The sequence below is a fragment of the Exserohilum turcica genome, assembly GCF_000359705.1.
Source record: "Exserohilum turcica Et28A unplaced genomic scaffold SETTUscaffold_10, whole genome shotgun sequence".
In the NCBI taxonomy this organism is placed as follows: Eukaryota; Fungi; Ascomycota; class Dothideomycetes; order Pleosporales; family Pleosporaceae; genus Exserohilum; species Exserohilum turcicum.
This window is the reverse complement of record NW_007359915.1, coordinates 1167712-1195711: the sequence shown is the minus strand read 5'-3', so window position 1 is coordinate 1195711 and position 28000 is coordinate 1167712. Positions and strand designations below refer to the sequence as shown.

At 54.4% G+C, this 28000-nt stretch overlaps 9 protein-coding genes across 9 annotated transcripts; 2 read left to right on the top strand and 7 right to left on the bottom strand.

Annotated features, from left to right (window-relative positions):
* Positions 1-1021: 1021 nt before the first annotated feature.
* On the bottom strand, positions 1022-2710 carry SETTUDRAFT_125301 (uncharacterized protein). Its single transcript, XM_008023439.1, has 2 exons — positions 2448-2710; positions 1022-2399 (listed from the first exon to the last, which is right to left on the bottom strand). Exons 1-2 carry the CDS (start codon positions 2702-2704, stop codon positions 1136-1138), a joined length of 1521 nt encoding a protein of 506 aa, XP_008021630.1. The 5' UTR covers positions 2705-2710; the 3' UTR covers positions 1022-1135.
* Positions 2711-3048: 338 nt separating this feature from the next.
* SETTUDRAFT_166815 (uncharacterized protein) lies at positions 3049-4083 on the bottom strand. Its single transcript, XM_008023438.1, has one exon. It carries the CDS (start codon positions 3970-3972, stop codon positions 3154-3156), a length of 819 nt encoding a protein of 272 aa, XP_008021629.1. The 5' UTR covers positions 3973-4083; the 3' UTR covers positions 3049-3153.
* A 170-nt stretch (positions 4084-4253) lies between these two features.
* SETTUDRAFT_166814 (uncharacterized protein) lies at positions 4254-5459 on the top strand. Its single transcript, XM_008023437.1, has 5 exons — positions 4254-4345; positions 4488-4501; positions 4602-4678; positions 4727-4733; positions 4785-5459. Exons 1-5 carry the CDS (start codon positions 4308-4310, stop codon positions 5132-5134), a joined length of 486 nt encoding a protein of 161 aa, XP_008021628.1. The 5' UTR covers positions 4254-4307; the 3' UTR covers positions 5135-5459.
* SETTUDRAFT_158421 (uncharacterized protein) lies at positions 5428-7332 on the bottom strand (the record flags this gene model as incomplete). Its single annotated transcript, XM_008023436.1, has 2 exons — positions 5428-7248; positions 7270-7332. 2 exons carry the CDS (start codon positions 7330-7332, stop codon positions 5428-5430), a joined length of 1884 nt encoding a protein of 627 aa, XP_008021627.1.
* A 225-nt stretch (positions 7333-7557) lies between these two features.
* SETTUDRAFT_166810 (uncharacterized protein) lies at positions 7558-8592 on the bottom strand. Its single transcript, XM_008023435.1, has 2 exons — positions 8326-8592; positions 7558-8219 (listed from the first exon to the last, which is right to left on the bottom strand). The coding sequence occupies exons 1-2, from the start codon at positions 8503-8505 to the stop codon at positions 7875-7877; spliced, it is 525 nt and encodes a 174-aa protein (XP_008021626.1). The 5' UTR covers positions 8506-8592; the 3' UTR covers positions 7558-7874.
* Positions 8593-8990: 398 nt separating this feature from the next.
* SETTUDRAFT_175005 (uncharacterized protein) lies at positions 8991-11259 on the bottom strand (the record flags this gene model as incomplete). Its single annotated transcript, XM_008023434.1, has 1 exon — positions 8991-11259. Exon 1 carries the CDS (start codon positions 11214-11216, stop codon positions 8991-8993), a length of 2226 nt encoding a protein of 741 aa, XP_008021625.1. The 5' UTR covers positions 11217-11259.
* Positions 11260-12924: 1665 nt separating this feature from the next.
* Positions 12925-19097, bottom strand: SETTUDRAFT_175003 (uncharacterized protein; the record flags this gene model as incomplete). Its single annotated transcript, XM_008023433.1, has 3 exons — positions 12925-15044; positions 15095-18940; positions 19072-19097. The coding sequence occupies 3 exons, from the start codon at positions 19095-19097 to the stop codon at positions 13037-13039; spliced, it is 5880 nt and encodes a 1959-aa protein (XP_008021624.1). The 3' UTR covers positions 12925-13036.
* Positions 19098-22168: 3071 nt separating this feature from the next.
* On the bottom strand, positions 22169-23114 carry SETTUDRAFT_101383 (uncharacterized protein; the record flags this gene model as incomplete). Its single annotated transcript, XM_008023432.1, has 3 exons — positions 22169-22450; positions 22517-22651; positions 22875-23114. 3 exons carry the CDS (start codon positions 23112-23114, stop codon positions 22169-22171), a joined length of 657 nt encoding a protein of 218 aa, XP_008021623.1.
* Positions 23115-26194: 3080 nt separating this feature from the next.
* On the top strand, positions 26195-27125 carry SETTUDRAFT_25026 (uncharacterized protein; the record flags this gene model as incomplete). The annotated part of the gene is made up of 3 exons (XM_008023036.1): positions 26195-26360; positions 26498-26733; positions 26853-27125. The coding sequence occupies 3 exons, from the start codon at positions 26195-26197 to the stop codon at positions 27123-27125; spliced, it is 675 nt and encodes a 224-aa protein (XP_008021227.1).
* Between the last annotated feature and the right edge of the window lie 875 nt (positions 27126-28000).

Genomic DNA, 28000 nt, shown 5'->3' with positions numbered 1-28000 from the left:
ATTTCTATAGCTGTATATATATATTAAAGCCTATTGATCTCACCACCAAAATATATCGTGTATAATATCTATTTGGTGTGGCTCTATAGCCTCGTTTTTAAGGTAGTTTTGGTGAGGCCGCGCGCGCACTTTGTGGTCGCGCGCACTTTGTGGTGGGGCTAGTTACCCGAGTCGCCCCGAACAAAACCACAAGTCGCGATGATTCTTTTCTGCAGATCAACATATGATGGAGCAGGCGTAATGACACTGGTTGGTGGTCCTGTGGGTGATTTGGGTGTCTCCGCTGCCGGCTGTGGGATGTTTGTCGCAGTAGCCAGTACTGCCAACACTAACACAAAGATACTAAACTGTGGTGACATGGCGTTGATTGATGAGGTGATGTGATACATGACCATCATGTATTGTAGACGTTTGTGAGGCAAGGTGCCTGGAATCTTCACTGGGGGGTTGTCTGCCTTCGGCTACCCCTGTCTACGAGCTGAACAGGTACGCTTCAGCCTTGCCGCATGCGACCGCCTGGTTGTACGATATTGGTCCAGTCTAGCGCCACCAATAAACCTACTTGTATGCGTGACACTCTCCCACAATGGCACATTGGTCCCGCTGCGCCTCGCTATGGAAGAGATGTTAGCGACACGGCAACGATCGCGTATGATATCATAGGCCTGGCTTGGTTCGAGGCGTCTAGTAGACGCCCCTGTCATGCCAGCGCAGGCAAAGGAGTACTGGCGGTTATATAAGGAGAGACCCAGGATACCCCTCAGGCTGTCAGGGACTCTTCATAGATTGCAGAAGGACCTAGTTGGCGTATTAGTGTATGCAACTGTCCAAACGGAGGAGCGGCAGGTTACTGATTGGTATTTGTTCGAGATAAAGAGGGCGCGGGCGGATATCCCGCGGTTGACACATCAGTCTAGACTACCTTATCACGGCAAATCTTTGATTGTGAAGCAAAGAAGCGTCCCTTGGCAAGGCCGGCGGCTCCCTATTTTCTTAGCACTTTGGAGTAGGCTCGTGAGAGGTGATTACAAATAAATATATGGCGATTACCAGAATAGAGATGACCAATCTAAGCCTATAGTACAATCTAGTTCCCATACCTGGCAAACCCTACCTTGTAGCCCACATTTGATCGTTACAAAGTGTATGGCTCTTGCTTCCAAGATACCCTCCTCTCATCTCTCATTCGGTCGAATCTAATGACACTTTGTAACAGAACCTGCGTGCCCAGAGCGCAATCCTCTTCTTTGCAGAATTCGCGTGGGTTATGACTAACACCTTCTCGACATGGCACGAAAATCATGCTCGTAGGGCAGCGTTTGCTCGTATATACGCTATCATGGCCAGCACCAGATGTCATTTCCATGGCGAGGTTAGGGCCAACAATGCTGCGTGCAGATTGGCTGACAGCAGTAACACAATCCACATGGAATTTTGTTGCCGGGCTGTCAAAGTCCTCTACAATCTCCACGGTAAGGGGCAGGCCTGCTGTGCAACCGTAGTTGGAGCCTTCTACGTCTTCGCCTGCAGCGATCTTGGGGAAGTCGCGAAGGATCATCTCCTTGAGCTTCTGAACCGTTTCGTCTTTTTGTGCGCGGATATCCAGACTAAAAGTAACTTCTCCTGGAACTGTGTTTGTGGAGCCAGGCTTCAAGTTCAATATGCCTGTCGATGCTAGTGCGGAATTTGCAGTGGCGAGGCGATGAGAGTGTAGTATCATCTTGCTTGATGTCAGCAGAGCGTCCGCTCGCGACTTGAGATCAGTGGTTCCGGTGTGCGTGTCTCGACCCTTGACTTTGATCGTGAACCACTTGTATGCCTGGACCGACGTGACGACGCCGACTTTCTTGTTCGCCATTTCCAGTAACGGGCCTTGTTCGATGTGTAGCTCGAAATGCGCTGCCATTGGTGTCGCCTTGTAGCTCGCCGGTGTACTTCCCAGGTAGCCGATCCGCTCAAGTTCAGATTTCATGGTCGCCTTTCCTGGGTGGATTTCACGCAGGTTGTGCGCAGTCTCTAATGGTATAGATTCTGCCCACACACCGCTGGACACCATGGACATGGGAAACCGGGCGCCTTCTTCATTCGTCCAGTTCACAACACCGACAGGATACTCTGTCTCGGTCCAATTTTCAGCCAAGACCCTCAACATCTCGACGCCTGCAGTGACACCGAGAATACCGTCATATCGACCGCCAGTGGGCTGGGTATCGAGATGGCTCCCAACAAACGTCGGTGGCTTATCATTTCTCAGTCCCGGTCTAACGGCGAATGTGTTTCCCATCTCATCCACGGTGACTTCGCAGCCCAGCTCTTTTGTAGTCTGGATGAACCAGTCACGTGCAGCCTTGTCAGCATCAGAGAGTGCAAGCCGGGCCATTCCTGTTTCTGTCGGCTTTCTGCAACCATTAGTCGGCTGCGAACTCCTAGTGGTTCTGGTCACCTACTCTCCCCACCGTTCGCCTATGCCCCATTGGCAGGTATGATGTATGTCGTCCATCAGCCTTGCCTGGTTGACCTTGAGATCTCGCAGCATATCGTCACTCATCTCTTTGGTCCTGACCTGCCATCGCGGCGAATTGGCAAAACCCCTGACATGTTGGTACCCCACTCTCGCTCTAATACTCGGTCCCGTCCTCGAAGCGGGGTAATGTCTGCATGCGCTGCGAAGAGCAGCTGGAATTCTGCTAGTCAATGGAGCCATTGTGAAGTCAATGTAGATGAGGGGAAAGAGGAAAGAAAGGCATTGCAATACGCGGCATGAAGGCCGGTATGGAAAAGCACCGTATCGCATGATAGGCGCGCCATGTTGTGGGGAAGACGTGGGTCGGAGAGCCGATAACAGTAGCGCGATATCATCACGCGTTCTGATATGCAGCTTGTCCGTCGGCCAATGCCGGGCATTTAGGTGGAATAGCCGTGGAGCCTCAGTTCATATTTTGGCTACAACAGCAGAAAGATAAAGGCAGTCCTCATTCAGATGTGCATGTTAGCATTTTCAACGCATGTGCACAATGAAGCAAGACTAAACATGGATGATTATCATGTGAGAATGTAGTATTGGGTATCTATCAACTAATCCAAACGCCGTATCATGCAGCCAAAAATCATGTTGCATCATGGAATCCCGTCAATGCAAATGTGTAAAAGAGCTCAGACAGATCGGCCTTTTCCTTTTCCCTCGACTACAGGCTTCGCATCCTCCTCGGAGACATCGTCTTCCTCTTCACTATCGCTCATGAACTCGTCGTCCTCGTCGTCCCAACCAAACATAGTTCGCTGCTGAACAGGTTTTGATACAGATGCTGTCGGTTGAGCGTCCCTCTCATCTTCCTCTTCTGAGCTCTCCCTTTGTGCCATGAACATCTTCTCAATAGCCTCGCGGGTCTTGTTCTCGGCCTCTTCCTTGTCTTCTACCCACTGCCCATCTAGACGCGCTGTGCCTCTGCTATGTTGCAGTTCTTCCTGTTTCCGCTCGGTACTGGCCACAATGTCTTCCAGCTTCTTTCGACGTTCTTCTTTTTCCCTCTTCTCCATCTCAGGCTTGATGGCCAGGTACTCGGCAAGTGCTTTGGCCTCGGTCACTGTGCGTAGGCGACGTCCGTCCAGGTTGCGAGAGGATCCGTTGACATCACCCTGCCTCTTCTTGCGCGAGGACATGCGACCACCTTGGGCGCGCAAAATGGATCCGAAACCACCCTTTCCACCACACAAAGGCACAGTCAGACGCAGCGGGAGGAACGTGTCTGCTGGCGAAGAAAGGAGTGACGAGACGGGGGCCTCGCCATGGCAGACTGAGCGGCGCGCGTTTGTGGTGAGGATGTAAGACGAGTTGTGTATCCAGGGAGCGCGTTCGTAGAGTGTTTCGTAGATGGAGCTAAGAGGCGCATCCTTCTCCGCAGCAAAAGCGATGTTCTGTCCACGGATGCTGTTGACGATGACCGTCACTGGGGACTGAGTGGCAACGGTCATGGCTGCTGTTCGTCGCATATGGCAGTTTGAGTCGCAGTATAGTCGGATAGTGGATTTTTTGTGATGCACAGTGCAGATCCAAGTCAGATACCGGCGTACTGATGTGTGCGCGTGTAGTTGTACGGGTGGTGAAGGTTGTGTTGGTGTGAAGCAGACGGGCGGCCAGGCGCGAGCACTTAGCCCAGCCCAGGGCTTGGCAGCATGTGGTCATAGCGTTCGCTTAGACTAGTCGCGCACCCGTCTATCGAAATGGCCGACGTCTACTCTGCGAACTTCTCCCCATCGACCTTCCCAACCAGTTCAAGCATCCCGCAGTCTTTTCGCAAACCGTCAAGATGCTCATTCCCAAGGCCGACCGCAAGGCGATCCACGAGTTAGTCTACCTTTGCAACCGTCGTGAGAAGCGGCGCAGTCGAGCTCTGAGTTTCGCACGAAATATTCCGACTTGATCCTGAGCCTCACCTGGCCCTTCCGTGCATTCAATTGAGCAAGCTGGCTAACATTGGTGTGTACAGGTACCTCTTCCGAGGTTAGTATTCCCACGCACTCGAGCCATGGCTATGGCACAACTATACATTTTTGCGGCTTTGCTGCACACACAAGGATAGGCTGACACACGGTCACCACAGAGGGCGTTTTGGTCGCAAAGAAGGACTTCAACCTCCCCAAGCACGGAGAGATTGACACCAAGAACCTCTATGTCATCGTTCGTATGCCCCTCTTATGCTGAAATGCCAATGCTAACTCCAGACAGAAAGCTTGTCAGTACCATCGGCCACACCGCAATGCCGCATTCCTCTAACAAGCACCAGGCCAGTCTTTGACCTCGCGCGGTTACCTCAAGACCCGCTTCTCATGGCAGTACTACTACTACACCCTCACCCCCGAGGGTCTTGACTACCTCCGCGAATGGCTCCACCTCCCCGCCGAGATTGTTCCCCAGACCCACATCAAGCAGCAGCGCTCTGCTCCTCCCCGAGGCATGCTCGGCGGTGACGACCGTGAGCGCCGTGGCGGGGGCCGTGGTGGACGTGGCGGTGACCGTGGCGAGTACCGCCGCCGTGATCAGGCCGAGAAGGGCGAGGGTGGTGCTCCCAGCGACTTCAAGCCCGAGTTCCGTGGTGGCTTTGGACGTGGCCGTGGTGTCGCTCCTGCTTCTTAAGGCAGTTGAGAGGCTTTTTCGGAGTAGGGCTAGATATCGTTTCATCTTCATGTCGGGCTTTACTGCATAACAAAATGGGTTCGGATACGGCGAAATGACCGGATGATACTACGAATGGATCGCTTGTCTGAGTTGCGATGTCGCAGTCTTAGATGACCGTGTTCTCAATGATACCCCATACGCTTCGGTGACTTTTAGCGTGTCTATTCATGGTTGCAATTTGTTCTGCATGCAAGAATGGGGAGGATTTGGTGTGAAGCGTGTCTGGTATTCGTGCGTAACTGTAGTATCCGTCAATGTCCACCTTTCCCAGGCTTCAGCAACCCATCGCCGCTCTTCATCCACATGGCCCCAACCTGCTCAACACTCAAGCCACCCATCTCCTTTTCGACCAGTTTCGTCAAGAAGCTCAATCTCTGCTCCAACTCGCCCTTCTCGTCCTGCCCACGCACACCCTGCCCAACCCTCGTCCTCCCCACAACAGCCACATTCCGCGTACTCGGGATCCTCAAATGCTCCTTCTCGACCTTATACCCCGTCTCCTCGGCCAAATGGCAGATCCACGAGCACAAGCTCGCATACGCCGACGGCTGTTTATTCTTCTTCCTAGCCGTCTCGGTCGCCGGATCCGGAATCACATGTCTCGCATGCACTGGGGCGCGGAACCGCGTGCCGCCCAGATCATGGCTGCAGCACGGTATCGCGATAAAAGGGGATGCATTGAGGTATGCGAGCAGCGGTGTCCAGGGCGTGAGTTCATCCGCATGGTTACTTATGATGAATGTTTTGGGCGGGAAAATGCCGTTGTGATGGGGTGTTGTTGTGTGTGATATTTCCGTGCTTGCTGTAGCTGCTGCAGTCGTGAGAGAGCAGGGCTGGATGATAGCAGGCACAAGCAGCATTTCCCTCAGCTTCTGCGCATGCGCATCCGGAAACGTATCCCAGGATTTCCGGTGGCGCGCGTCGAAGCCCCAGCCCGGCCAGCCTCGCGCGTTGAGTATCGAGACGAGCAGGCCGTTGCCACAGCCTATGTCTACGAAACCGGGGAAATTCTCATGTGCTGCTGCTGCTTTCTTGCTGTGGGCGTATGCCTCCGTCATTTCTTCTCCGTTGTCTTCGCGTGTAGCGGTTACCGCACCGCCATACATATCTATCCACAGCTCCTCGAGAAACGCCGCTATGCCCAGATCCTCAAAGACGTGTTTCTCAGGCGGCGTCTGCTCGACCCACGCTTCAATCAGCGCTTTGGCATATTTCCCCTTCAGCTCCGCATATGTATCCTGGAACCGCTTTTGCCCGATAATCTGGTCGTGGTGCACGCGTTTCTTGTATCCGGCTTGTCGCCCTCGCGCGTGCTTGTGTATGACTTCTGCGAGTTTGAGCGCCGTCCGCTGTAACCGGTTGTCGAGCGGCTGCTGCGGAAACAGGTCGTAGTAGACTGAGAGCACGCCTGCTGAAGCCACGTTTTTTGCTGCTATTCCGGTCCCTGCTGGGAAATACGTGTACAAGATTGCCAGGGCGCGGACTTTGGGGTGGTAAAACGGGATGTGGGCATGTCCATTGTTGGGATCAACATGCGGCATGTAAACGACCATGTAGCGTTCCGCTTTCACAACCACCTCTTCTTCTTCTTCTTCTTCTTTGTCGCCATTTGTAAGTTTGATATCCTCATTAGACACCAACAAATGACACGTCTGCATCAACGCATCATCCAGCTTCGGATTCCGCGGCACCAGTTTCCGCACAACCGTATACTCGAGCGTGAACCCCTCAATTCCACCATCACGCAGCAGCCGCGGCCGACATTCTGGCCGCAGATGCTTGGTGATGCTCGCGAGGTCCTCGGGCGTCTTGGCGCATGGGTTGAACGTAGCGTCCGTGAAGCTGGTGTAGGAGAGCTCCGCACGCGCGAGATGCGACGCAGTGAGATTAGGGTTCTCGAGCAGATTGCGGGTGACGGAGAGGAAGTGGGTGGGAGCAAAGTTTGCGGGCGCGCATTGGATGAGGGTCCAGAGGTCTGGGGGGAGTCCAGACGGGATTCTGGGGGAGGTGTGGATGTCGTAGGGTGTGAATTTGTCGCCTGGTGTTGTTGGTTCTGACTCTGCTGTTCCTTGCTCTTTTGGGTTTATTTCTACTTCCTCTTGCTTGTGCGTTGTTGTGTTTTCGTGATCAGGGACTTTGGCGTTTTCTTGTGCCATGGTGCGATTTCTTCATCTGGAATGATGCTTGTCTTCGAAGATGTGACTCATCTGATCTTCGAGGAAGCTGTGCAGAGTAGGGTACCCGGAGTCTTGTCGAGTAGCAATTATTCCAAGGCCTAAATGCCCGGGATAGCAAGTCGAGATGTTGGTGTTAGTGATGAAGAGGCGAAGCGAACAAATTGAACTTTAGCCCCTCCGCTACGTATGGTTATCATCCCTATGTACAGCCCGAGCGTGCAGAGCAGAACTAACATCAGAACAAGATATGCCGCTTTTCCACAAACTGGTCTTTCCGGGACTCTGAGAAACAGCATGCAAATTCGAAAAACGCAGCATCCTCTCAATTCCATCATTCGCAATCCGACACAAAAAAAACAAGTCGTGAAACATTCCAATCAGCATACTCTATCGCATCTGCCTTTGCTCGCTCTATATATATAAACACCCAAGCATCTAATCCCCATTTCCGCGCATTAGACGCTGAAAAGAAATCGTTACAAATGCCCATCAGCCAAAAAATGTCCCCATGCAACATCCCTTTACCTACCATAATAATGTGCCATTTCGAGGCCAGCCCTCTTAAACCCACACTTGACATAGAAGCCCTCGTTTGCCTCTGAGCAATCGAGAATTGTCTTGTAGCAGCCGACTTTCTCGGCGACGTAGTCGAGCGCCTGGATGATGCGCAGACCAAGCTTCTTGCCCTGCTGGTCCTTTGCGACGGCAATGTCCTCGATGTGGCCGACGAAACCGAGCTGGTGGATGAATTTGCGCTCGACGAGGAGGCCGCCAGTGCCGACAATGGCGCCCGAAGAGTCGGTGATGCAGATGAGGAAGTATTCGTCGTTGCGCGCGGACATCCAGTCGTAGCGCTTGTTCCATTGCTGGGGGAGCTGGTTAGCATGCTGTGGTTCTTGAATGAATGCGTACATGTGTTTTCGTGCTGGAGAGGCAAGAAAGGTGGACGCATAGCCGGGGCATTCAACTTACCTCTTCAGTAATGTCGCCAACAGTCGTCAGCACACGGAGTACGTCCAGAAAGCCATTGTGGTAGTCCTTTCGCTCGAGCGGCCGGCAGTTGTAGCCTTCGGGTAGTTGCCTGAGCACCTCGGGGGATATGAAGTCGGTGCTGAAGAGCGGGCCTTCTCCTGCTGCTGCTGCTGTTGCCATTGTTGCTAGTGGGGTGGTTGGTCCGGTGTGTTGTGTGTTTCTGTGCCTCGATTTCCCCAGGTCACAATTGCAATTGAAAAGCGAGACGGGTTTTCTCAGCCTCACGAAATATCTAGCAGCAAATTGGTGCAAGGACAAGATAGCTCCACGGGGATGAGAGGGGTGGGAAAGCGGAAGCGGAAGCGGAAGCGGGAAGAGGGAAAAGGGTGAATGACGGGCGTTTGCGTGGTTGCTTATCGATAAGACGGCGGTGAGAAGGTCGTTGAGGCTGAAGGGAGCTCAGACCCCGTTTTGCCATTCAGGAACCAGAAAAAAACCGAGGGGCTATATTTAGATGGTATTCCTCCACAACGACGTGGGCTGAGCATATTAATAACCTCATCGAGAAAGTTACTTTAGTGGTAACTATTACTATTATCATCTTTAGCAGCATACTTACGTACACATCCACATGCAACAAACACACCAACTACCAACCCACCTACTTACTCACGCTCATCGCTTTCCATTTCCTTTGCCGACGCCGCCAACTTCTCCTTGTGCTGCAACCCTGCGATCCTCACCAACGCATCTCTCAGCTGCGTATTCTGCCGTTGCAACAGCCCCATTTTCCTCTGCAGCTTCGCCATCTTGAGCGCCAAATCCTCGTCTACAAAGCCTTCGTCATGCCCGCTATCTGTTTCCATGGCAGCAGCAGCAGCAGCGCCGGCGGCTGAAGAGGAGGGGGGGTCCTGCAAGCTCTCCGGCGTGGCAATGGCGCCGGTAAACGACTCAAAGTGCGTGCCTTGGGTCGTGAGATAGCCGCTCGGCAGCGGTTTCTGGCGTTCGCGTTCTAAATCTCGGAGTTTGAGTGTGGGCGTGGCTTGCTGCGGGCGCGGCTTGCTGGGCACCGGTAGCGAGTAGTGCTCTTTGATGGGCTGCGTCGAGGAGAGTCTCGGTGCGGTATGCAGTGGCGTATTGATGGGCTCGGATATCGAGCGTACGTGTGCTTCATGCCCGCTGGTTATCTTCTGCACGCGAGGATCCCCACAGGCATGAACCACTTCTTTGTCGTTGGCCGGAGCGTAGTGCTGGGTGTGGCGCTGGGCTTGCGGCTGCGGCTGCGGCTGCGGCTGCGGTGCTGCAACAAACTCGTCTTGCGTTTGGCGCGGGCTATCGGTCGGCACGACGATTCGCAAATGCCTGGCTCCGGCCGCCGTTTTCATTTCGCGAGTGCAAGCCGGAATCGACGGTTGTCTTCGCACTCTGGGCAAGCCCTCTTGTTTCGAGTCCGCCTGTGCGGCGTCCGTCTTCTTTTCCTTCCTGATGAACATCTTCAGACTCTTCTTTCGCGATGGAACGGCGGGCTTGGGTTCCGGCGGGGGCCCAGTATTCTTAAGGTAAAAGCTGAGATCGTTTAATCCCAAATCCGCGCTTGCTGTGAGGGCGTCGTGGCTGAGAATCGGGGGTGCCAGGCGTCCTACTTGAGGAGACCCTACCTGGCCAGCCTGACCCACGTCTATTCGTTTCGAGAGGCGCTCCTGTGGCGCGGAGACATTGTTCGCTTGAAGTGGTAAAGACTGTGCTGGCGCTGTCCGAGAGTTTGTACTGTCCATGGACAACGCAGATTTGACGTGCAGTGGGAAAACCGAGTAGGCAAGGCGCTTTGGACTTCGCTCGGGCAACGCCGGTGATGGCTCTGGTATCTCCAACCCGTGGGCAGGAAACGCCAGAATGTGTTCTTCTTCGGCTGCTCCACAAGGCAGAGACTCTGGTGGCTGCGGCAGAACAACCTTCTCCGGATCGGTCGAATACGCATGAAACGACGTCTCATATGTTGGGCCTGGCTCGTCCCCCGGGCCATGCAAGTACTCCTGGATCAGTCCAAAGATGCCCATTTCCCCCTTTTGCGCATGCTCCATATGCGGTAACACTCTCTTGAGCGCATCATGGCTGGCTTCGCGTCTATGCTTCGAGACCTGCGGCTCCAGCTCTGCATTTTGCGCGCCGATAGTCGGGCTCGGAGCAGTAAGCTTTAGCAGTGTTTGTCGGCGCTGAAATCTTATATCTGGGTCCTGGTCGATAGATGAGCTCGTCGCACGTTTGGTACTGGCTTCGCGGCGAGCATGTCCGGAGCGCGACTCGAACTTGAGCGCCTTGATCAAACGAACAGACGACGACCGTTGCGGCAGTTTAAAAGATGGCCCACATCCTTCTGGCGACGACGGCGGCGTAATATCCTTGACCTTTGGTCTCACGGGTGCCACTGGGAAGACAGAGACGTGGTACTCTGCCTTGTTGTCGTCGTCTGCCAAAAAGCCGCAGCAGTACTGCTGTCCCCTGGAGCCCATTTTACCATTCACCGACTTTGCGCGGCCGAAAATCCGGGGGCGTGAGTAGTTTTCCCTGGCAGCCGTCTGCGACCGTTGTCCGTCCATTACTGGCTTCGAGCCTCTCAGTTCAAAGTCGCGCGGAGTGTGGTTGAGAAAGGTGCCTTTGGCTCTCTTTTGAAACCCAAATTCATGTTCGACATGCGCCGGGGGGTATATGCTGGGACCAGTCGGCTGGGTGCCGGCGGTAGATGGGCGGGTTATATTCTCGTCCTGCGTCGAAACCGTTGATCTGCTGCGCTTGATCGACTCGCCTGCTGTTGCTGCTGCGCCTGACTGAATGCGCGGGTCCTCAAACGCCCCTCCGTACTCGAGGGCACTCCACCAGGCATTACCAAACATGGAGGCTGGGGGGGAGCTTTCGATTTACAGGCCTGTTGTTACCGTGGGTGTGGGATGGCTATTTGGGTTTGAAATTGGGTCCCCGGCAACCGGCGTTGCAATCAAACAAAAATGTGCGGGAATCTGCTGAACTCTCTGCTCGTGCCAGTATCTGAGCGGCTGTGTTGAAAAAAGAGCACTGTCCCCTGGCGGGCAGGCGGTTGTGCGGAACAGGTACGAAAAAAAAAAGAAAAAAAAGAGCCCAGGTCACTTTCAGCAGCCGCAAATGTTGCTGTACTTATCTCCTAGAAAAAAAAAGAGTGTGTGTGTGTGTGAGAGAGAGAGAGAGAGAGCGCAGAGACCAGGCTGCAACCGCAGCAGGGTTGAGACGAACTGACAGCCAGCGGCGTCAAAATCGGCCTCATCGACTGGGAAAAAAGAACGAGTCTGACCGGCAGCTCATTCGCGTCTAAGCTTTTTTTTCTCTTCTTTGCACTTGGATCCCGGAGCTCCGGTTCAAAGAGAGAAGATAATCATTCGGTGCAATACATGGCGCGTGGAAATAGAAAGAGGCTAAGTAAGTACAGTAAGTAACGATCGGTCTTGTCTCGAGCTTTTTGGTTCATGGGCCCAGCCCGACGCGATGCCGTGGTCGTACTACAGTTGGCTTTTTAAACCCCCCCCCCCCCGGCCCAGCCGCACGCCATGTGAGAAACGAGGCTGCTGTCCGCAGCAATCTTCATAACATAATCCACAAAGTCTTTTTTCTTTTCTTTTCTTCTGTTTCTCCATGAAACAAACAGGTTTGGAGTGAAGAAATTGGATGCGACAAAAAAAGAAACGGGGGCGTTTTGACAGGCACTGGTTGCTATAGTAGGGGGGGGGGAGGGGGGAGAGAGGCACCTCGCAATGAAGATCGCATTCTTTTTTTCTTTTGCAATCAGAACCAAAAAAATCATGATAATAATAATTATGAATTGGACTTTACTTTACAAGTCTCTCTCGACGGCCATGCTACATGGCTTCTTGTCGCCCTCGCAGCGCGTAGCCTGCTTTGCAAGCAAGGGAAACAAGCAAACCATCCTGTGGACAATGTGCTACTAGCTGATAACGAACGATTGGGTGTGTCCATGCTGTGTGGTACCGTCGTACGCGGGCGATTGGCATCATGTAGCACTAGGAGAGCGAGAGCGGCGTACGACGTTACTTCTTCCAGAAGCGAGCAAGGAGGCTGTCTTGTGCATACCACGCGTCCACGCGAGAGACGCTGGAACATGTTGATGCCAAACGAAAGCATGCCAAACGAACCATTGAAATGCGGTTTGGAACCTGCTTGTCCATGAATGAAACTGAGAAAGAAAAAAAAAGAAAGCCTGCGCGCACGACTGCTGGACACAGGACACGGGACACAGGACACGGGAAACACCATCCTCCCCTGCTTCTGCTTCTTCATGGAGCCCTCGATACGAGCCTGGGACGACGTACAAACTCAACGCCGGTAGATCTTGTGCGTCGTAGCATCCGAGCAGAGAAAAAGCAGTCATGACCCAGGTTTCACACGCCAGCATCAGGTACGCATGTCGATCGTCGCCAGCCAGAAGCTGAGCCCCACCAGGCGCTATTTCAAGCTTCATGGCTGATCACACGCAGGTTAGACAGCGGAGCCATGTGGCCCCTTGGAAAAGCAATATGCTATCAAATAGCTAGATAATACATGGTAATGCCACTTCAACGCCGGATAATGCCAATAGAGGTTGCCAATCGCTGTTTGATGCACAGTAAGAGAAAAAAAAATCAAATCACCCCTCAACGCTGTATCCTCCATCTGGTCTTTTGTTTCATCAGCCGGTTCGCGGCTTCTTGTTTTTAATGAACGGATTGGCTGGCTCCCGCGGACGCCTTCGAATTTTAGGTTTCGCCATCGACATGCCGCCTATAACATCGGTTGGGTGGGGTGCGGCCACGCCATTTGAGCCACTGCCTGCCGACTCTTCTGCAAGGGCTGCTGGCGTTGAACGGCCGCTGCCTCCGTTTATGGTGTTCGAGGCAGCATCTGATGCAAAGTCATCCATCTCGACATCGCTGCTTTCGAGCTTCAATCCATCCATGCCATTGGTCTCCTGATCAAGCTTGCGCTTCGTATGTTGCACCAGCGTCTGCTCGCTCTTGATTTCCTGCTTGATCTCTTGCTTGATCTCCCTCGCATCCGAGCCGGACGAGGTACCCGATTGATTGCTTGCCGACCTGCTCATAGGCTCAGACTTGACTTCAGTCTTCACTTCTTGCTTAACCTCGGGCGTGGGGCGGTTAGCCTGTACGTATCCCTCCTTTGGTGCTGGGAACTTGCTCGAATGCTGGTTCAGCATACGGGGCACATCGTTGTCGGTAAATCGGTTCCTCTCTTTGGCGTTGACAATAAGCTTATTCCAGAACTGTCCTCGCATGAGCGAGTCTGAATTACCGAGAACCCAGAGAGACGACTTGGCACGCGTAAGACCGACGTTCATACGACGGATATCCTGAAGGAAACCAATGCCACCCGACGGAGACGCTCGCACACAGGAGAAGATGATGACTTCGCTCTCACGACCCTGGAAAGCATCCGTCGTGTTGAAGTCAATGTCTTCGATGATGGTTTGGCCATACACCTGCATGAAACTCTGCTTGAGTTCGCGCAACTGACTCTTGTAGGGCGTAATGATACCAACTTTGCCCTTGAAGTCGTAATCAGGGTAGTCGGAGGTGAGTCGCTTGTACAACTGCATTGCGACTTTGACTTCGGCAATGTTGATGAGCGAATGACCCTTGGGCGCAGCGGCCTGCTGACCTTTGACGTCGAAGAAGCGATACGGCCCGAGCAACATGCTTTGATGCCACGGCCGCTTGCGAAGGCCAGCCATATCGCCACCGTCCAACAGTCTGCCATCGTAGAAAGTCTGACTGGGGAACAGACTGATTTCGGGGTGCATACGATATTGCGTGTCCAACAAGTGCACGTCGGCTGGATGATTCTTCTGCATACGAACAAACAAACTTTGCTCGTATTGGAAGCGCGCCGCTTCTTTGGAAAATACGGTTGGCGGCAACTGTTTTGGATCTCCGACCAGGATACACTTGGCGCATCCGTACTTGAGAGGAATGAGAGCGCTCATCTCAACACACTGTGCAGCTTCATCAACGATGACGGTTTCGAACTCGATGCTCAGGCCCTGGAACATCTCGTGACCGGATCCACTGAGTGTTGCGCAAATGACGTGTGCCTCGTTTAAGACTGCCTCCTGTGCCCTCCGTCGATTGAGGTCGGCGTTACGGCTAGCAAGCTTCTCGTCGTCCTTGACATTGTCAATCTTCGTTCCTAGCGCAGTCTTTTGCCTGCGCAAAGCATTGATGTCGTCGTCCAACTTAATAGCAGCTTCACCCTTGACCTCGCCAGTGTCTCGCTGCTGGTAGGCTTGTTTTAGTTGATCGGATATCTTCTTGTGCTCCTGGAAAAGCTTTTGTGTTGCCTCTTTGTCGCTACCGTCCGAGGGATTGACACCCAGTCGCTTGTTGACAAGTTCCTCAAGCGTCACATCCTGCACGCTGGCCTTGATGGCATCACCTCGACCTAGACGCACAATGTTGACATTGCGCGACTCGCCATTGAGCGTCTTGATGCCGTCCTTGAAACGCATCACCAGCTCATCGACGGCTGCGTTACTCGGTGCACAGACCAGCAACTTCTTCGAGGCAGCCTCTGAGCGTTGCTGGCCAGGAACGGAAATGCTAGTACCACGATTGCGAAGGCTATCACTAAGAATGGCACCAACAATGGCAGTGATTGTCTTGGTCTTTCCAGAACCTGGAGGACTGCGGAGAGTCAGCATTGCACGAAATCATGTATGTTTGTTGTGACCTACCCTTGAATCAAAGTGAACGCATCATTGTCGATAGCAGACTTGATAGCCTTTGCCTGTGCAGTGTTGACGTTGTAGTTGGAGATGAGTGGCTGGAGCTGAGTATCCTTGTAAGTGAGCAGGGGAGAGGGCTTCGCTTTGATAATCTCGTCACAGAGATCGTAGTACTGAAGACCCTTGAGCGCACCATACTCACGCTCCAGAGGCGTAATCGACTGCAGCTTGGTGCCCAGTAGTGTGTTGTTTGGCTGCAGCGCCGAGTTGAGCGGGTTGCCTGGTACGACGCGATATGATACTTCAATGTGCTGCTGCTTTCTCTTCACACGGAATACCCTAGCCAAGCATGTCGGCTCTTCGGCAGAAGGAGTCTTTGACTGTGAAAAGAGGATAATGTCTCCTTCCGAGATGGACACCTCCCGGTTCTCGACATGTGTCATGGTACTACCAATCTCCTGGAACATGTCGACCGCAGCCCGTGACGTAATTCGTATCTCATATGGCCTGGCTTGGTTCTCCTCGCGGGCTTTGACGAAACCTTGCCACGCTTCTAGAGTCAGAAGTGGCTCAAAAGTATTCTGGTAGTCGTTGGGCGTGCGGAAGGTGTTAAGGACCTTGGAATACTGCTCCGGTCTGGACTTTGGAGGAAAGTCGCCTTCGTGAAAGTAGTTCCAGCCGAGAATAGTGCGATGTAGGCTGCTGAGGTCAGGTGCCAAACGAGCACGCATGTCCTTGGCAGATCGCTGAGCCCGCTTCTTCTTGGTTGGCATCTGAACCTTGACTTCATTGACAATGTTCGTCCTGGGTCCAGCCGCGACCTTTTCCTTCTTGATACCAAAGAGATCTTCATCGATATCTCCCTCTTCCTCTGATGACTCGTCGGACGAATGCATCAAGCCTTCACCCTTTGCAGCCTGTTCCTTGCCCAGGACGCCCAAGCCTTCAAGACCAGAACCAGCTTCAGCAGTGATGCCCCTAGCCGCTTTGGCCTTGGCGATTGCAGCAGCCTTTTCCCTCTCGCGTTTTTCCTTGTCCAATTGCCGCTTACGTTTGAACTCAGCCTGGGTGGCATTCTTCTTATCCTCGGCTGCCTTCTGTGCAGCTTTTGTCTCCGCTTTCATCTGCTCTCGCCGCTCCTGGAATTTAGCAGAGCCGGCCGTCATGCTAGCAAGCAACTTCGCCTTTGCATCGGCTTGTGACGGCACCGCACCAGGAGCCATCCATTTGCTAATGGAGGCTTGTTTGGGCTTAACAGGCTCTTCTTCTTTGACGAGAGGACGGCCAAGATGCACTTCCAGTGCCTGTTGCAGTTCTGCCTGTTGCGTGTCGCTGAGCTTTGCGCGCACGTCTCCTGAGAGGACACGCTCCATATACGAAAGTGTGTCTGCATCGATTTCAATGGACACGCGACGTAGGCGCACAAGGAGCTTGCTAATGAGCGTCACAGATTTGCTAGACAAGAACTCGTCACGGAGGCGCAGCCATCTTGCCAGGCCCTCCATGGCGTTCGCAGGTCGTGCCAACAGCTCTTTAAGCAGCTGCGTCTTTGACGTGTTTTCCTCGTCGTCATTGGAAGCCGGCTTCAGGGCAGTCGCAAAAATGCTGCATTGGTCAAACAAGACATCGGCAAACTGCATGGTGTCTCTGCAGAAATCCATCATCATATGCTTGTCGTAAAAGCCCAAGTTGCTCCAGGCTTCGGTCGTGGCAAATATCATTGTGAGCGAGTCCCATAGATTCTCCCACAAATACATGGTCGCTGCGGCGTCGTCCGAGTCGTATTCTCGGCCACGCAGGATACCGTCCTGGGTATTGCAAATGATGTCAATGATGTCGTTGCATGTCCTGATCATACTGGGCGCGGGAGCAAAGGCTTTCTTCAGTCTGACCTGCCGGACAGAATCCGAGATACCTCGCACCACATTTCTGTAATGAGCTTTCAGGATGTGCTGGAGGGCCCCGCGGCGCTCTTCCTCTCCACTGATGACCTTCAGGAGCTCGATAGCGGAGTTGCGGGTATCATCAATAGACGAGAACATGAGAGAAACGATTGCACTCGCTGCAGGCTGTTGCCCGAACAGCGCTTGCAGCAGGTTGGGCTCAAATTCCGACATCTTTTCCACCACATCCGTAATAGATTGAGACAGCAATCTGAAGCGATCGTTGAAATGACGCACTGTCGGAGGTACCTTGTCTACGCCCGACTTCATCTGCAGCTGCTCAAGCCCAATGAGGCCCCTTCCAGCAATGAGCATGTGTGTTGCGAGTTCCAAGCTGTCGGGGCCTATGGCCTTCAAGACCGTCTTCCATAGGGGACTCGAGGGCGGCGTCTCGGTGGGTGACGGCTGCTTAGCAGATATCAATTGTCTCTCAATGATCAGAGACTGTGCCTCGAGCTTGAAAGCGTGCTCAATCACCGAAAGCGTCAACTGCATATCCTCTTGATTCCTGTTGTCCTTGAAACGCTTCAAGTTTACGACAAGCGATTGGATAAAGGTCGATAGTACGTCAAGCATGCTGTTGACCGTGGGCTGACCGACAAACTTGTCAATTGTCTTGCCTTCGCCCATTTTGCGAAAGGCGTAGTCTAGGACTTTGAGTGCTTCCTTGTAGCAGTAGTTTCGAGAAGTTTGAGGGTATCGATCTGACTGGAACCGCGAAAGGAGTGCCTGGGCAAAGGGTCGCACCGCTGGACCAAGATTCGCCAGCTTGATAGAGTCAAGGAAAGGCGGTATCCAGCCAAAGGCGGCATGGAGGTTGTTCATGCTCTGCTCGTTATCTTCCGCAGCTGCCAAGAGGAGCTGGTTGAAAACAGGACTGTTGAACACTTGCTCCACCACCGTTGCAATGGATGGCGTTACGGCATTCATGCCGTCCCAGTAGTCTACCGGAGACTTTTCAAGCAGCAGCTTCATGGTCGCAATCAAGTCCAAGAAGCCCTCGGACTTGAGAGAAAGATGGTCAAGCATCAGCCGGTAAAAGTCTCCATCAAGACCTCGCAGCGATTCTGTGATGAGGTCCCTGTCCATCTTTGTGACTATGAGCCGGGCACCACTCCAGAAGAGAGGTACCATGGATAGGTCCAAGTTGTACATTTGAATCTTCATCATGGCACTTGTGACGTAGTCCCGCACAGCCCAATCCCACTCCGACTTTAGCATGTTCCGCTTAAAAGTAGACCACGACTCTGTCGCCCATCTTTGACGCCGCTCGACCCTGCTGAACAAGAAGCGCGTCATGGCTGGAAGGTAAGTCTGCACTTTCAATCGCTTCTTTGTCTGAACCATGTCGAACGGGGCGTCAAAGTGTTTTTGGAGGAGCTCCTCATTCCGCACCAGGGCGTCGCAGCTCAGGGCCTCGAAGAAGCCATAGGTGCACTCGTTTGGCAGCAGCCGTACCGAGCGTGTCTTTGGTTCCGCTTTGCCCAGAATCTCGGTCGCCTCGTCGAGTGCTTTGTTGATGCGTTCCAAACACTGGTTGTCCACCACCTCGAGAAACGGGCCAATGTTTTCCTCGTCGTACGAGTCGAGCAGACGCGTGCGCCATTCCACCCTGGATTGATGAAAGACCCTCACACAGACATCACAGCTCTGCATCAGTTGATTGAGCCGGCTGATGAGCCATTCCTTGTGCGGCGCTGCTTCCTCCCCGTCGAATGCCAAGATCTCCGTCGCCTTGAGTGCTGCCCATTTGCGTTCCTCGGCCGCCTGCAACTTTATCCTCCGGTCTTCCAGCTCGGCGGCATCGGTTTCCGGGGGGTACGCGGCGACATCTTCGGCATAGTATACGGAGCCGTCATCGCCCACGCGGGGGCAGAAGAGGTGCTGGTCTTCGGGCAGCTCTCGAAGCTCGCTGTAAAACACCGAGTCAGCCATGGTAGTGCTGATGGCGTAGACTAAGAGCGGATATGAAACATGGTGGAGAGATGGGATCGGGAGAGGTGAAGGCCGGCGAAATGAGGTTTGGCGCGTCGTTGCACTTACTTGATCTTCTCGAGGATTTCGGCCATGGTCTCTCACCAAGACGCTCACTTGGGATGACGCCCAGCTGACAAGTCCCTGCGACACACACGGGCAAAAGCCTCAATCCAGCATTGAGCGGCCGCCGCGTCTCTGCACGAGTGAGCAAGGCGATCTATCTGCGCGCCGGTTTCTATCTAATAGAAAGAGAAGCGCTATCTATCGTGCCCGAAACCCGGCGCACACGCTACCAATGCCCGGGGTGCCTGCCGCAGCGGGCCCCCAAAAGGAGAGAGAAGGGCGGGAATTGCGCAAAGGGGCGTTGCAGGGAGTTCAAGGGAGCGTCGGTGAGAGAGGGCGTGGTCAGTGAAAGAGGTGAAGGCAACGGTGTGTGTGTGTGGCTTTGGGGGGGGGGGGTTCGGATGGGAGCAGGAAGAAAGGTACATGACGGACGTCCATGCATCAAAGATTCCCATTTGCAAACGCGCGACGCGGCTCTAGCGCCCCACGTCCGCGTCCCAACATGCCAAGCCCATTACCCTTCCTCTTTGATCCCCACAGCAACTGCCCCCATGCCCTGTTCTAGTTTAACTGAGTCGTCTGGGATGCGGTTGGTAGAAAGCATAGGGAGAGAGTAATGGAGTAATAATGGTGGACTTGAGTTGAGGTTTCCCGGACATGACAGCACGCACGTGATTCAGACAACTCCGGGTCCTTGAGCAACCAGAACAGACGCCGGCCGATCTTTCCAGGCAGTACCCGTACCTAGCGATAAGTATCACGATATGAAGACAACAATTGGCGCCCTGTTTGTAACACACGCTGACCCCATTCCAGCCAGGTAACGCGAAAGAAAATCCCAGCAATGAGGAATATCCCGGTCTATATTTACCAGCGTGCTGGTTACACTTGTTCTATATACTATCCGCGCCGGTGTAATAAAGAGAAAGGGGAAAAAAATAGAACACATGAATCAGTGAAAGACACTATATCAAATTAGCAGTAGCAGCAACCCGGCCTAAGTACATCCATACTCTGATCGCCTTCCCCACCGTCAGAGATGCGGGTAACCTGCTAGGCATATCCAGATGGATACCCTTATCCCCCACATGTACGCCCCACCCAAACTCAATACCCCTCATAACACACGCAATATATGTACCGAACCCGACAAAGAAAACGTCATCCACACCCTTGTGCGACGGTGCATGTCCATGATTCAGGCCAGCTCCATGACTTGTATTTCTGGTCTTTGCATCCATGCTCCGAGTGCACATTCCATGCACCAAAGTTTATGTGTATACATCCAGTGTCGTCTGTATACTCTGCTTCTCACGCTCAATCTCAACAACAACGACATTGTCATCTTCTTTTTCAAGCGTCTCCAGGCGGAACCAAGCAGAAGTCAAGGCAAGTCATGTAGCTGTGCATTTCCCACGTAAAGTAGACTGGAACATGTACATTCTCTCCAGCAAACACATGCTCATTCCTGCTCCCGGCAGTGCCATTCCTCCATTACTGTCGTCTTAACCAGTGACTTAATTCCCCATCGCGAGTAGCAAGAAACGGCTTGGTCAAAGTACACGACGACGATGACAACAATAGAGAACCATACGTTCTCTGTTTCTCTCCCTTGCTCGCGCCCTCACTCTAGCAACAACCTCACCTCATCGTCCCACATGCACACCCATCATTGTACTACAAACCACAAGCCCACATCGACAAACATGTAACGCATGCAATCCAAGCAAAAATGTCTCTCTTCAACCACAATCGCCCCACTACCACCATGACCGTTGTATACTATCAAAGCCTCGATCCCCCCCTCCCCTTCTTCTCGAGTCCCTCCCTGTTACATCCGCTTCCCCCCGTACCACAAGCATCCAATTCGCACACTATTTTCCATATTTTTTTCTTTTTTTTCAAGCCTTTTGATTTTTTTTTCAAAGCCGAGCGGCAGGAGCGGCAGCGGCAACAAGACTCGGCAATGGGGAAATAGGAAATTGTGAAATGTGGAGCGGAGGAGAGGGAGGGACGGGTGTGACGCGATTGTTTGGCTGTCGAGGGGGCTTGCTATGATTTCTTTTGTGTTTGTTCCTTTTCTACGAAGAAGCGAGGGGGGAAGTAGTGCCTGTGTGTGCGAGTGCGTGTGGGTGGGTGGGTGGGTGGGCTGAGAGCGGGCCGATGCGAAAGACGTCTTACCGGGCGGACAGGGCCCTGGGATAGGAGGTCGAGGTCGAGGGGAGGGGGGAAGTGGTTGTGCAGCAAGGGTAGTGTGTAGGGGGGGGGGTAAAAAATGTAGCTTCATACCCGCTTTTTTTTATTATCATCTTATACATACTTGGACACGGCATGGCGCCCCGCAGTTGAGGGGGAGCAGTGGCAGTGGCAGTGTAGGTGTAGGGTAAAGTTCCAGGATGCGTGCAGTGGCTGGGCATGTCGCAGGCTTGGAATCGCAACGAGGGGTAGTGATCGAAGGGTCAATGGGGGGCACGCACCCTGAATAAGGGCAGCACGACCAAACGTTCCACACAGCTGGTGTTGGGCGGCAAGTTACTTCTCCCAGAAAGGCAGGTTCGGGCGACAAAACAGGAATCAACGCCCAGACCGAACTAGGCTGATGCGGAAGTAGCGGCTCATCATCCTGGATACTCTGGATAACGAGAGAGATGAAGAGCGACGGAGAGCGATGGAGAGCGATGGACAATTATCGTACTGCATTCGACCGACGCCAATCGGTGGGGAGAGAAATCTGGTCTAAACAGTACCTGCTAAATGTGACACGAAAATGCTAGAGATGTCGAGGCGAGAGCACAAGGAAAATGAGAAGATGAAAAAAAAGCAAACACCACACCACGCCAATATCCGCGTAAGTAAGACGTGCAGTCGTCCAGAAAATGTGCAACTGCATTCCTCTTCAAACATTGCGTGCCCACATGATATCATGCCACTGCCGCTACCACTATCGCACATGCGAATCCGCATCTCATACACCGGCGTAAGCGCTCGTTGAGCGACACCGAGATTACTTTTGCCATTATGTGGGTATCCATATCCAGTTACAATGCGCCTTTCGAGGAGTGACCAGCTACCCGCTCGGTAGCCTCTGTGTATATTACGTCTAGCCCAGCTTCTGGTCCTGCGGGTAGTGACCACCGGGATGGCGGGGCATGCCTTGCTGTGCCATTGGATACTGGTTTGACTGCTGCTGCTGTTGCAGATAGCTCTGGTAGTGCAGAGCCGCCTCTGGCGTCATGTAGGCTTGCGGCATGGCCTGGTTGTTGGGCGGCATGCGGGGCTGGCCTGGCGGCACTTGGGCGTGGTTGTCCTCGGGCGACTCGACCGTGTCGTTGTCGACACCGTTTGCATCGCCGCTAGACGGCTCGGGGGCGTTCAAGCAGGCCTGGGGCGTGTTAGCAATGCGACGCGGCACAACGGGGGGCAAAGGGGCGTGGCGTGTGCAGCGTACCTGGATGAGGTTCTTGCCCTCTGGCTTGGTGACGAGTGGTTGCAGCTTGGGTGTGGTGAAGGTGTAGACGAGCCCTGTCTCGGACACGACGAGCAGCAGGACTTGGGTGCCGGTGAGAACCGACAATTCGTAGGCCTAGCATGGGGGGAAACGGGTTAGCAAACGGCTTCTGCGCGGTAGATGCAGCAGGCAGGCAAGCAAGCAGGCGGGCGGGCGAGGGGCGTGCACTGCAGAATATGCGCGCGCGCGTTCTCCCTCGTTGCCTCGCTCCCTCGCTGGCGGGCGGGCAGGCGGGCAGGCGGGCAGGTGGGCAGGTGGGCAGGCGAGCGCAAGAAAAATTCACAGGCGAAAAACGCACCTTCTTCATAATACCGGCCTTGCGCTTGGAAAAGGTAATGTGGCGACGCGACTTGTCCTGGATGAACTTGATCTCAATCTTTCTTCGCTCGCGGCCGGGCTTGTCGTCGTCATCGTCGTCGTCGTCGGCCGCGGCGCGCGCACGCTTGACGCCGCGGTTCTCCATGCCGAGGGCGCCATTGCCGTCGTCGTGGACGTTGGGCGACGCGTTCTGGTCGTGCTCGGTGATTTCGCTGGCCATGGTGGTTGAGTTGGCAGAAGATTGGTTACCCGCAGTGTTTGGCGGACGAGGGCCCTAAACTGGATGCGGCGGAGTGTGGGGAGTTGGCAGGCGTTCTTGCGTGGTTTGGGCGGGCTGGCAAAATGTTACAGAACGAACTGCAGACAGGTTGAGTTGGGTTAGACTCAAAGGTTGACCTCAATAGGAAAAGGAAGCGCGGCCTGTTAAAAGATCGGGGCTGGGTCCCTATGTGATGGCGCCGCAGGAATGGCAAGGAAAGGTGCGCGGGGAGGCCACGCTCGGCCGCACAGTGCTGCCGGCGGGAAAGCGCTAATTACTCGGCGCGCCGTGCGCCAGGGAGTGGCTGGGGGGGGGGTGGAATGGTGTGCGTGCGCGCGCGAGGGTTGCAGCCTACGCGTGACCTGGGCGACCGGGGGGTGTGCAGTGGGGGGGAGGGGCCAGCGAAGGACAGGGAAGCGCGGCGAAGGGCAGGGAAGGGAAGGGACGGGCGTGTGTGTGTGGGCAGGTGCGAGTGTGAGGGAGGGAAGGAGCGGGCGAGCGAGGGAGCGATGCGAAGGGAAAGCCGGCCACCAGAAACAGCGACGCGACGAGACGAGGGCGGCGGCTGCTGCTGATGCTGATGCGCTCAACTCTATGTACGTACCTCGTTGCGGCCACTCTGTGCTATGTTATGCCTATCTCTTTCTTGGTTGGCTGCCTGGGCTGTCCTGCCTGCCTGTTTTGCGCGTCGTCTCGTCTTCTCCGTTGGCGCCCTGCCTCACTATCTTTTTTTGGCTTCGCTCCCTGCTTTTTTTTTCGTCGCCTCTCCTCTGTTTGCACGCTCACAGACAGACGCGCACGCACACCGAGGCAGACAGTGTGTGGCAGAACGGGCGGGCGAGTTGCTTTTCGCGGGCGCGCGCCGTTGGGAATGGGGTGGAGAGACGGGCGGGAAAAGGTGGTTCAAGTTACCCTGGCTGGAGCTTGTGGAGCTTGGCCGCCGGTATGGCAGGCGCGGGACACGCAGGGACAGACGGAGTGGTGCAGCTGGGTGTGTGTTATAGCCCGAGAGCTGTCTTGAGAAGGAAAGGGACGAACGGGATTGGGAATGAAACGGCGGGAGTGGTCAAGTATTTCTCTGGACGGCTGCTTTGGCTGCTTTGGTGCGGGCAGGCCGTCAACTACCCACTGACAACTGGGGGCGGATGCCGCTTGAGCGCGACCCTGGTCACTGCTCTGAATCGCAGATCGGAAGAGGCCTCGCTGTGGTTCTCGAGACGGGCGTGTGCGAGCACGAGCACGAGCGCGACAAACGGGCACGCGCGCCCCCAGGCCGGCGACGACGGCGGCGGCGAGCAGGACCGCGACGACGATGCCTGAAGCCGCGACGACACGACACGACACGACACGACACGACACGACACGACACACGGCACGGCGGGCGACGGGGGGTGTTGCGCGAGAGTGGTTTGCTGAGGCGCGTAGCCCTTTTCTGCTGGCCTGGGCTGGAGCTGTCAGGTCGCTTTTGGCGAGCAACAGCAACGGCCTTGCCACATGAAAACACGGCCGTCCGTCTCAGGCCGAGGGCGGCGCTAGACGCCAGCTGCGCACGGTCCGCGGCCTGCAATGCCCGTCATTGGCCGGCCGCCCGCGCTACGCTGCAAGCGGCCAGGCGGGCGGTCGACTGGTGAATGTCGGCTGCCTGTCTTCGGATCCGCCATCTGCGTGCTGCTTGTCCCCTACCAGCCAGGCCAACCCTGCCCGCGCCTCCCCCAAGCCCGCCGCCTGCGTGTGCGTGCAGCAATACCATTAGTACGTACGTATGTACCTACACACGCTCACCCACGCTCGCACACACACTCACGCCCATTGACCACACTGGCCTGTCTACACGCACGCCATTAATCTACCGCCTACCAAGGGGTGCGTGGTGTGTGCTGCCCAGGGCACACTGGCCACCCACGCGCGACTGCCTCGCCCCGTGCACGCCGCCTGCCTGCCTGTCTGCCTGTCGCCCAGCAGCCACACACTCACTCCCTCCCTCCCTCGCGCCCTCGGACGCCTCCATCCTCAGACACGATCCCACTGTCACTCCATCTGCCAGCCTGCCAGCCTGCCACTGCGCCGCGCCGACACCAGCGACATGCCAACGTCCCGAGGCCGTCTGTGTTTCGACCCCGTGGTGGGTCCAGGATTGGGAAGCCGCGGCCTGCATTGCTTGCTAGCCGGGCAAGCACCACCCTTAGGCTCCTTCCCCGTCTGGTCTCGTTTCGCCAGCTGGCCTGCCTCGCCCTCTGCACTGTTGGTGGCGCCTGCAGCTTCCGCCCGCTGCCTGCCACTAGCAACTAGGACTACTCAACACCACCACCACTACCGCCCACGCCCACCCACACGCCCTCACCATCTCTCACACACGCTCGCCCGCAGCCCGCAGCCCGCACCCACTCACCTAAACGCCGAACGCCGCCGCCGACGCTCGTGACCGAGGCTATGCCGCGGCTCCATTGTCCCTGGTTAACCACGCATGTACGTACACACTACTAGTACCACGACTACTTGTAGTGCCGTGCAAACCCTCTCGCTCTCGTCGCAGCCCTGCTGCTGCTGCTGCTGCTGCTGCCGCCGCTGCTGCTGCCGCTGCTGTCCCCGTGCCGGCCCAATGCTCCACGCACCTGTGGCGCCTCCACGTCGCAGCCGCCAAAAGATGGAATCATCATGCCCGCTGCGCCCTCTGATTGGCCGCCCGCCATGCTCCAACACTACTGAAACCACACACGCATCGTCACCCTCCCAACTGCGACGCGCCCTCGTAGAGCCTCTTAATGCTCAACGTCCCCGTGTGCCCCGTGCCATGCATTTTCTGCGCGACAAGCTGCTCTTGCGCCTCTTCTCCTTTCCATCTTCCTTCTCTGTCCAATTTTTTGCTACTTTCTCTCCTTCTCGACGCTCTTGACCCCCCCGAGTACGCCGGACGACTTGGCTTGCCCTCTATTTCCATTCTCTGCCTATATAGAAATATCGTTATTTTTTTTCTTCTCTCGTCCCGTCCCAATCCCCTCCCTGCTGCCCCAGTCGTGCTACAGCGCACCAATACCGCCAAGATGCCCACCAAGCTGATGCTGTCCTTTGTGGCCATGGACTTTCTCTTCGCCGGTTGCGGAGGGCTGTTGCTAGGCTTCGCCCTCATGTCTGAGCAGTCGATGCGAGCCACGCCGACAGTGGACAATGTCACCAAAAACCTGTTGCTCGGCCAGTGTCCTTTGACAGGTACGACGTCTCCAAGCCCACCATGCGAGACCTTGGCCGTGGATTCGATATTGCAGCACTACTGTGGCGGCCATCCGTGACACGCCGTCTTGCCCACCTGGGTCTTTTGCGAGAACATCAACTAACAGTGTATCCAGCTGGTGTCGTCAATGCAATCTTCGTCTTTGTCACATTTCTGCTTTCGCTACCCGCCCTTTTCCTTCCCAACAACCGAGGCTGGCTTCGTATTATGGGCTGGCTGGTAGTCGTATGTGCAACCTTTACACTGGGTCTCGGTGTCGCCATCTGGGTCGAGACACTCGGCACTCGTTCCAACCTCAACGTACTTTGGGGTGCCGAGACACCGCTTATTCAGAGTCTCTTGCAGCAAAAGGTAAGTTCTTTTTTTAATATAGCACTGCACTCGACACAGCCAATTGGCCAAAAGGCCGCAAATGCCTGTCTCAGTCTTGCAGCCATGAAACTCTATCTTGGGAAGCTGACGAGAGACAGTTTGACTGCTGTGGCTATTTCAACTCGACTTCGCCTCCCTTTGTCCAGGACCGCACATGCCCAAACACGCTCGTTGCCGCCCAAAAGGGTGGTTGCATTGGCAAGTTCTCTTCCTTTGCCAACAGCTACCTAGACCAAATCTTCACCGCCGCCTTTGGTATCGTCGGAATCGATACCATTCTCGTCCTCTGTGTCGCCATGGTCCTCAAGTACCGCACCGAACAGGAGCGTTACAGGCACATTGACGAGAAGAACGGTCTTGGCGGTCTGTAGACGGCCCTTTGACATGTTCACACATATTAGTGAAGAAAAAAAGAGAAAAAAGAGAAAAAAAAAGAGAGAGAGAGAGAGAAGAGTAGAAAGAGCCCATACGAAAAGACAAGACAGAGCACAAGGACGAGAACGAGAACGAGAACGGGAAAACGTCCTTTTATGTTGCAACAACAACAATCTTCAACGTCTCTTTCTCTACCCGCTTTTGCATATCCTTTTTTTCTGTTCTTTTCCTTTTTGATACCTGGTGAAATTGCCAAGCGAGATTATTAATGAAAAAAAAATCCCTAATAGTCAGCAGTGCTGATACAAAGGTATGGGTTGTAGTTTGTGTTATCTGGTTTGTTGGGGGGTTTTACCGGGGTTTTTATTTTGGTGTGTTTTTGGTACTTTCTTTCATGTACATAGAAGTGTAGAGAGGCATGATGATGGTGATGATGGTGCTAATGGACGAGAGTATATCCGCCCTATTTTTCCATCGACATGTATCAATCTGGCATTCTGGCTGTAATTATTCGAGATGAGTCAGTCTAAGTACGTTTGATTTCTCATCTCTTTTTTTTTGCGTTCCAAGTCTGTCTGTCTGTTAGTTGGTCAATCATAAGTACGAGTAAATTTAAATTTTTTATTTCCCCATGGATGTGCATGGGCATGCATGCATGCATGCATACATGGGGGGAGGGGGGGTCCAACACCTCTTTCTTTCTCTTTCTCTCTCTCCGTCTATGCAGATATCCCGATATCCCGATATCATTAGTACTGCTTTATTATGCATAAGCCGAGTTCCATGATTCAAGGCCCCCATCTCTCTCTCTCTCTCTCTCTCTCTCTCTCTCTCTCTTTTTTAGGGGGGGGGGGGGGGGGGGGGTTCAAGC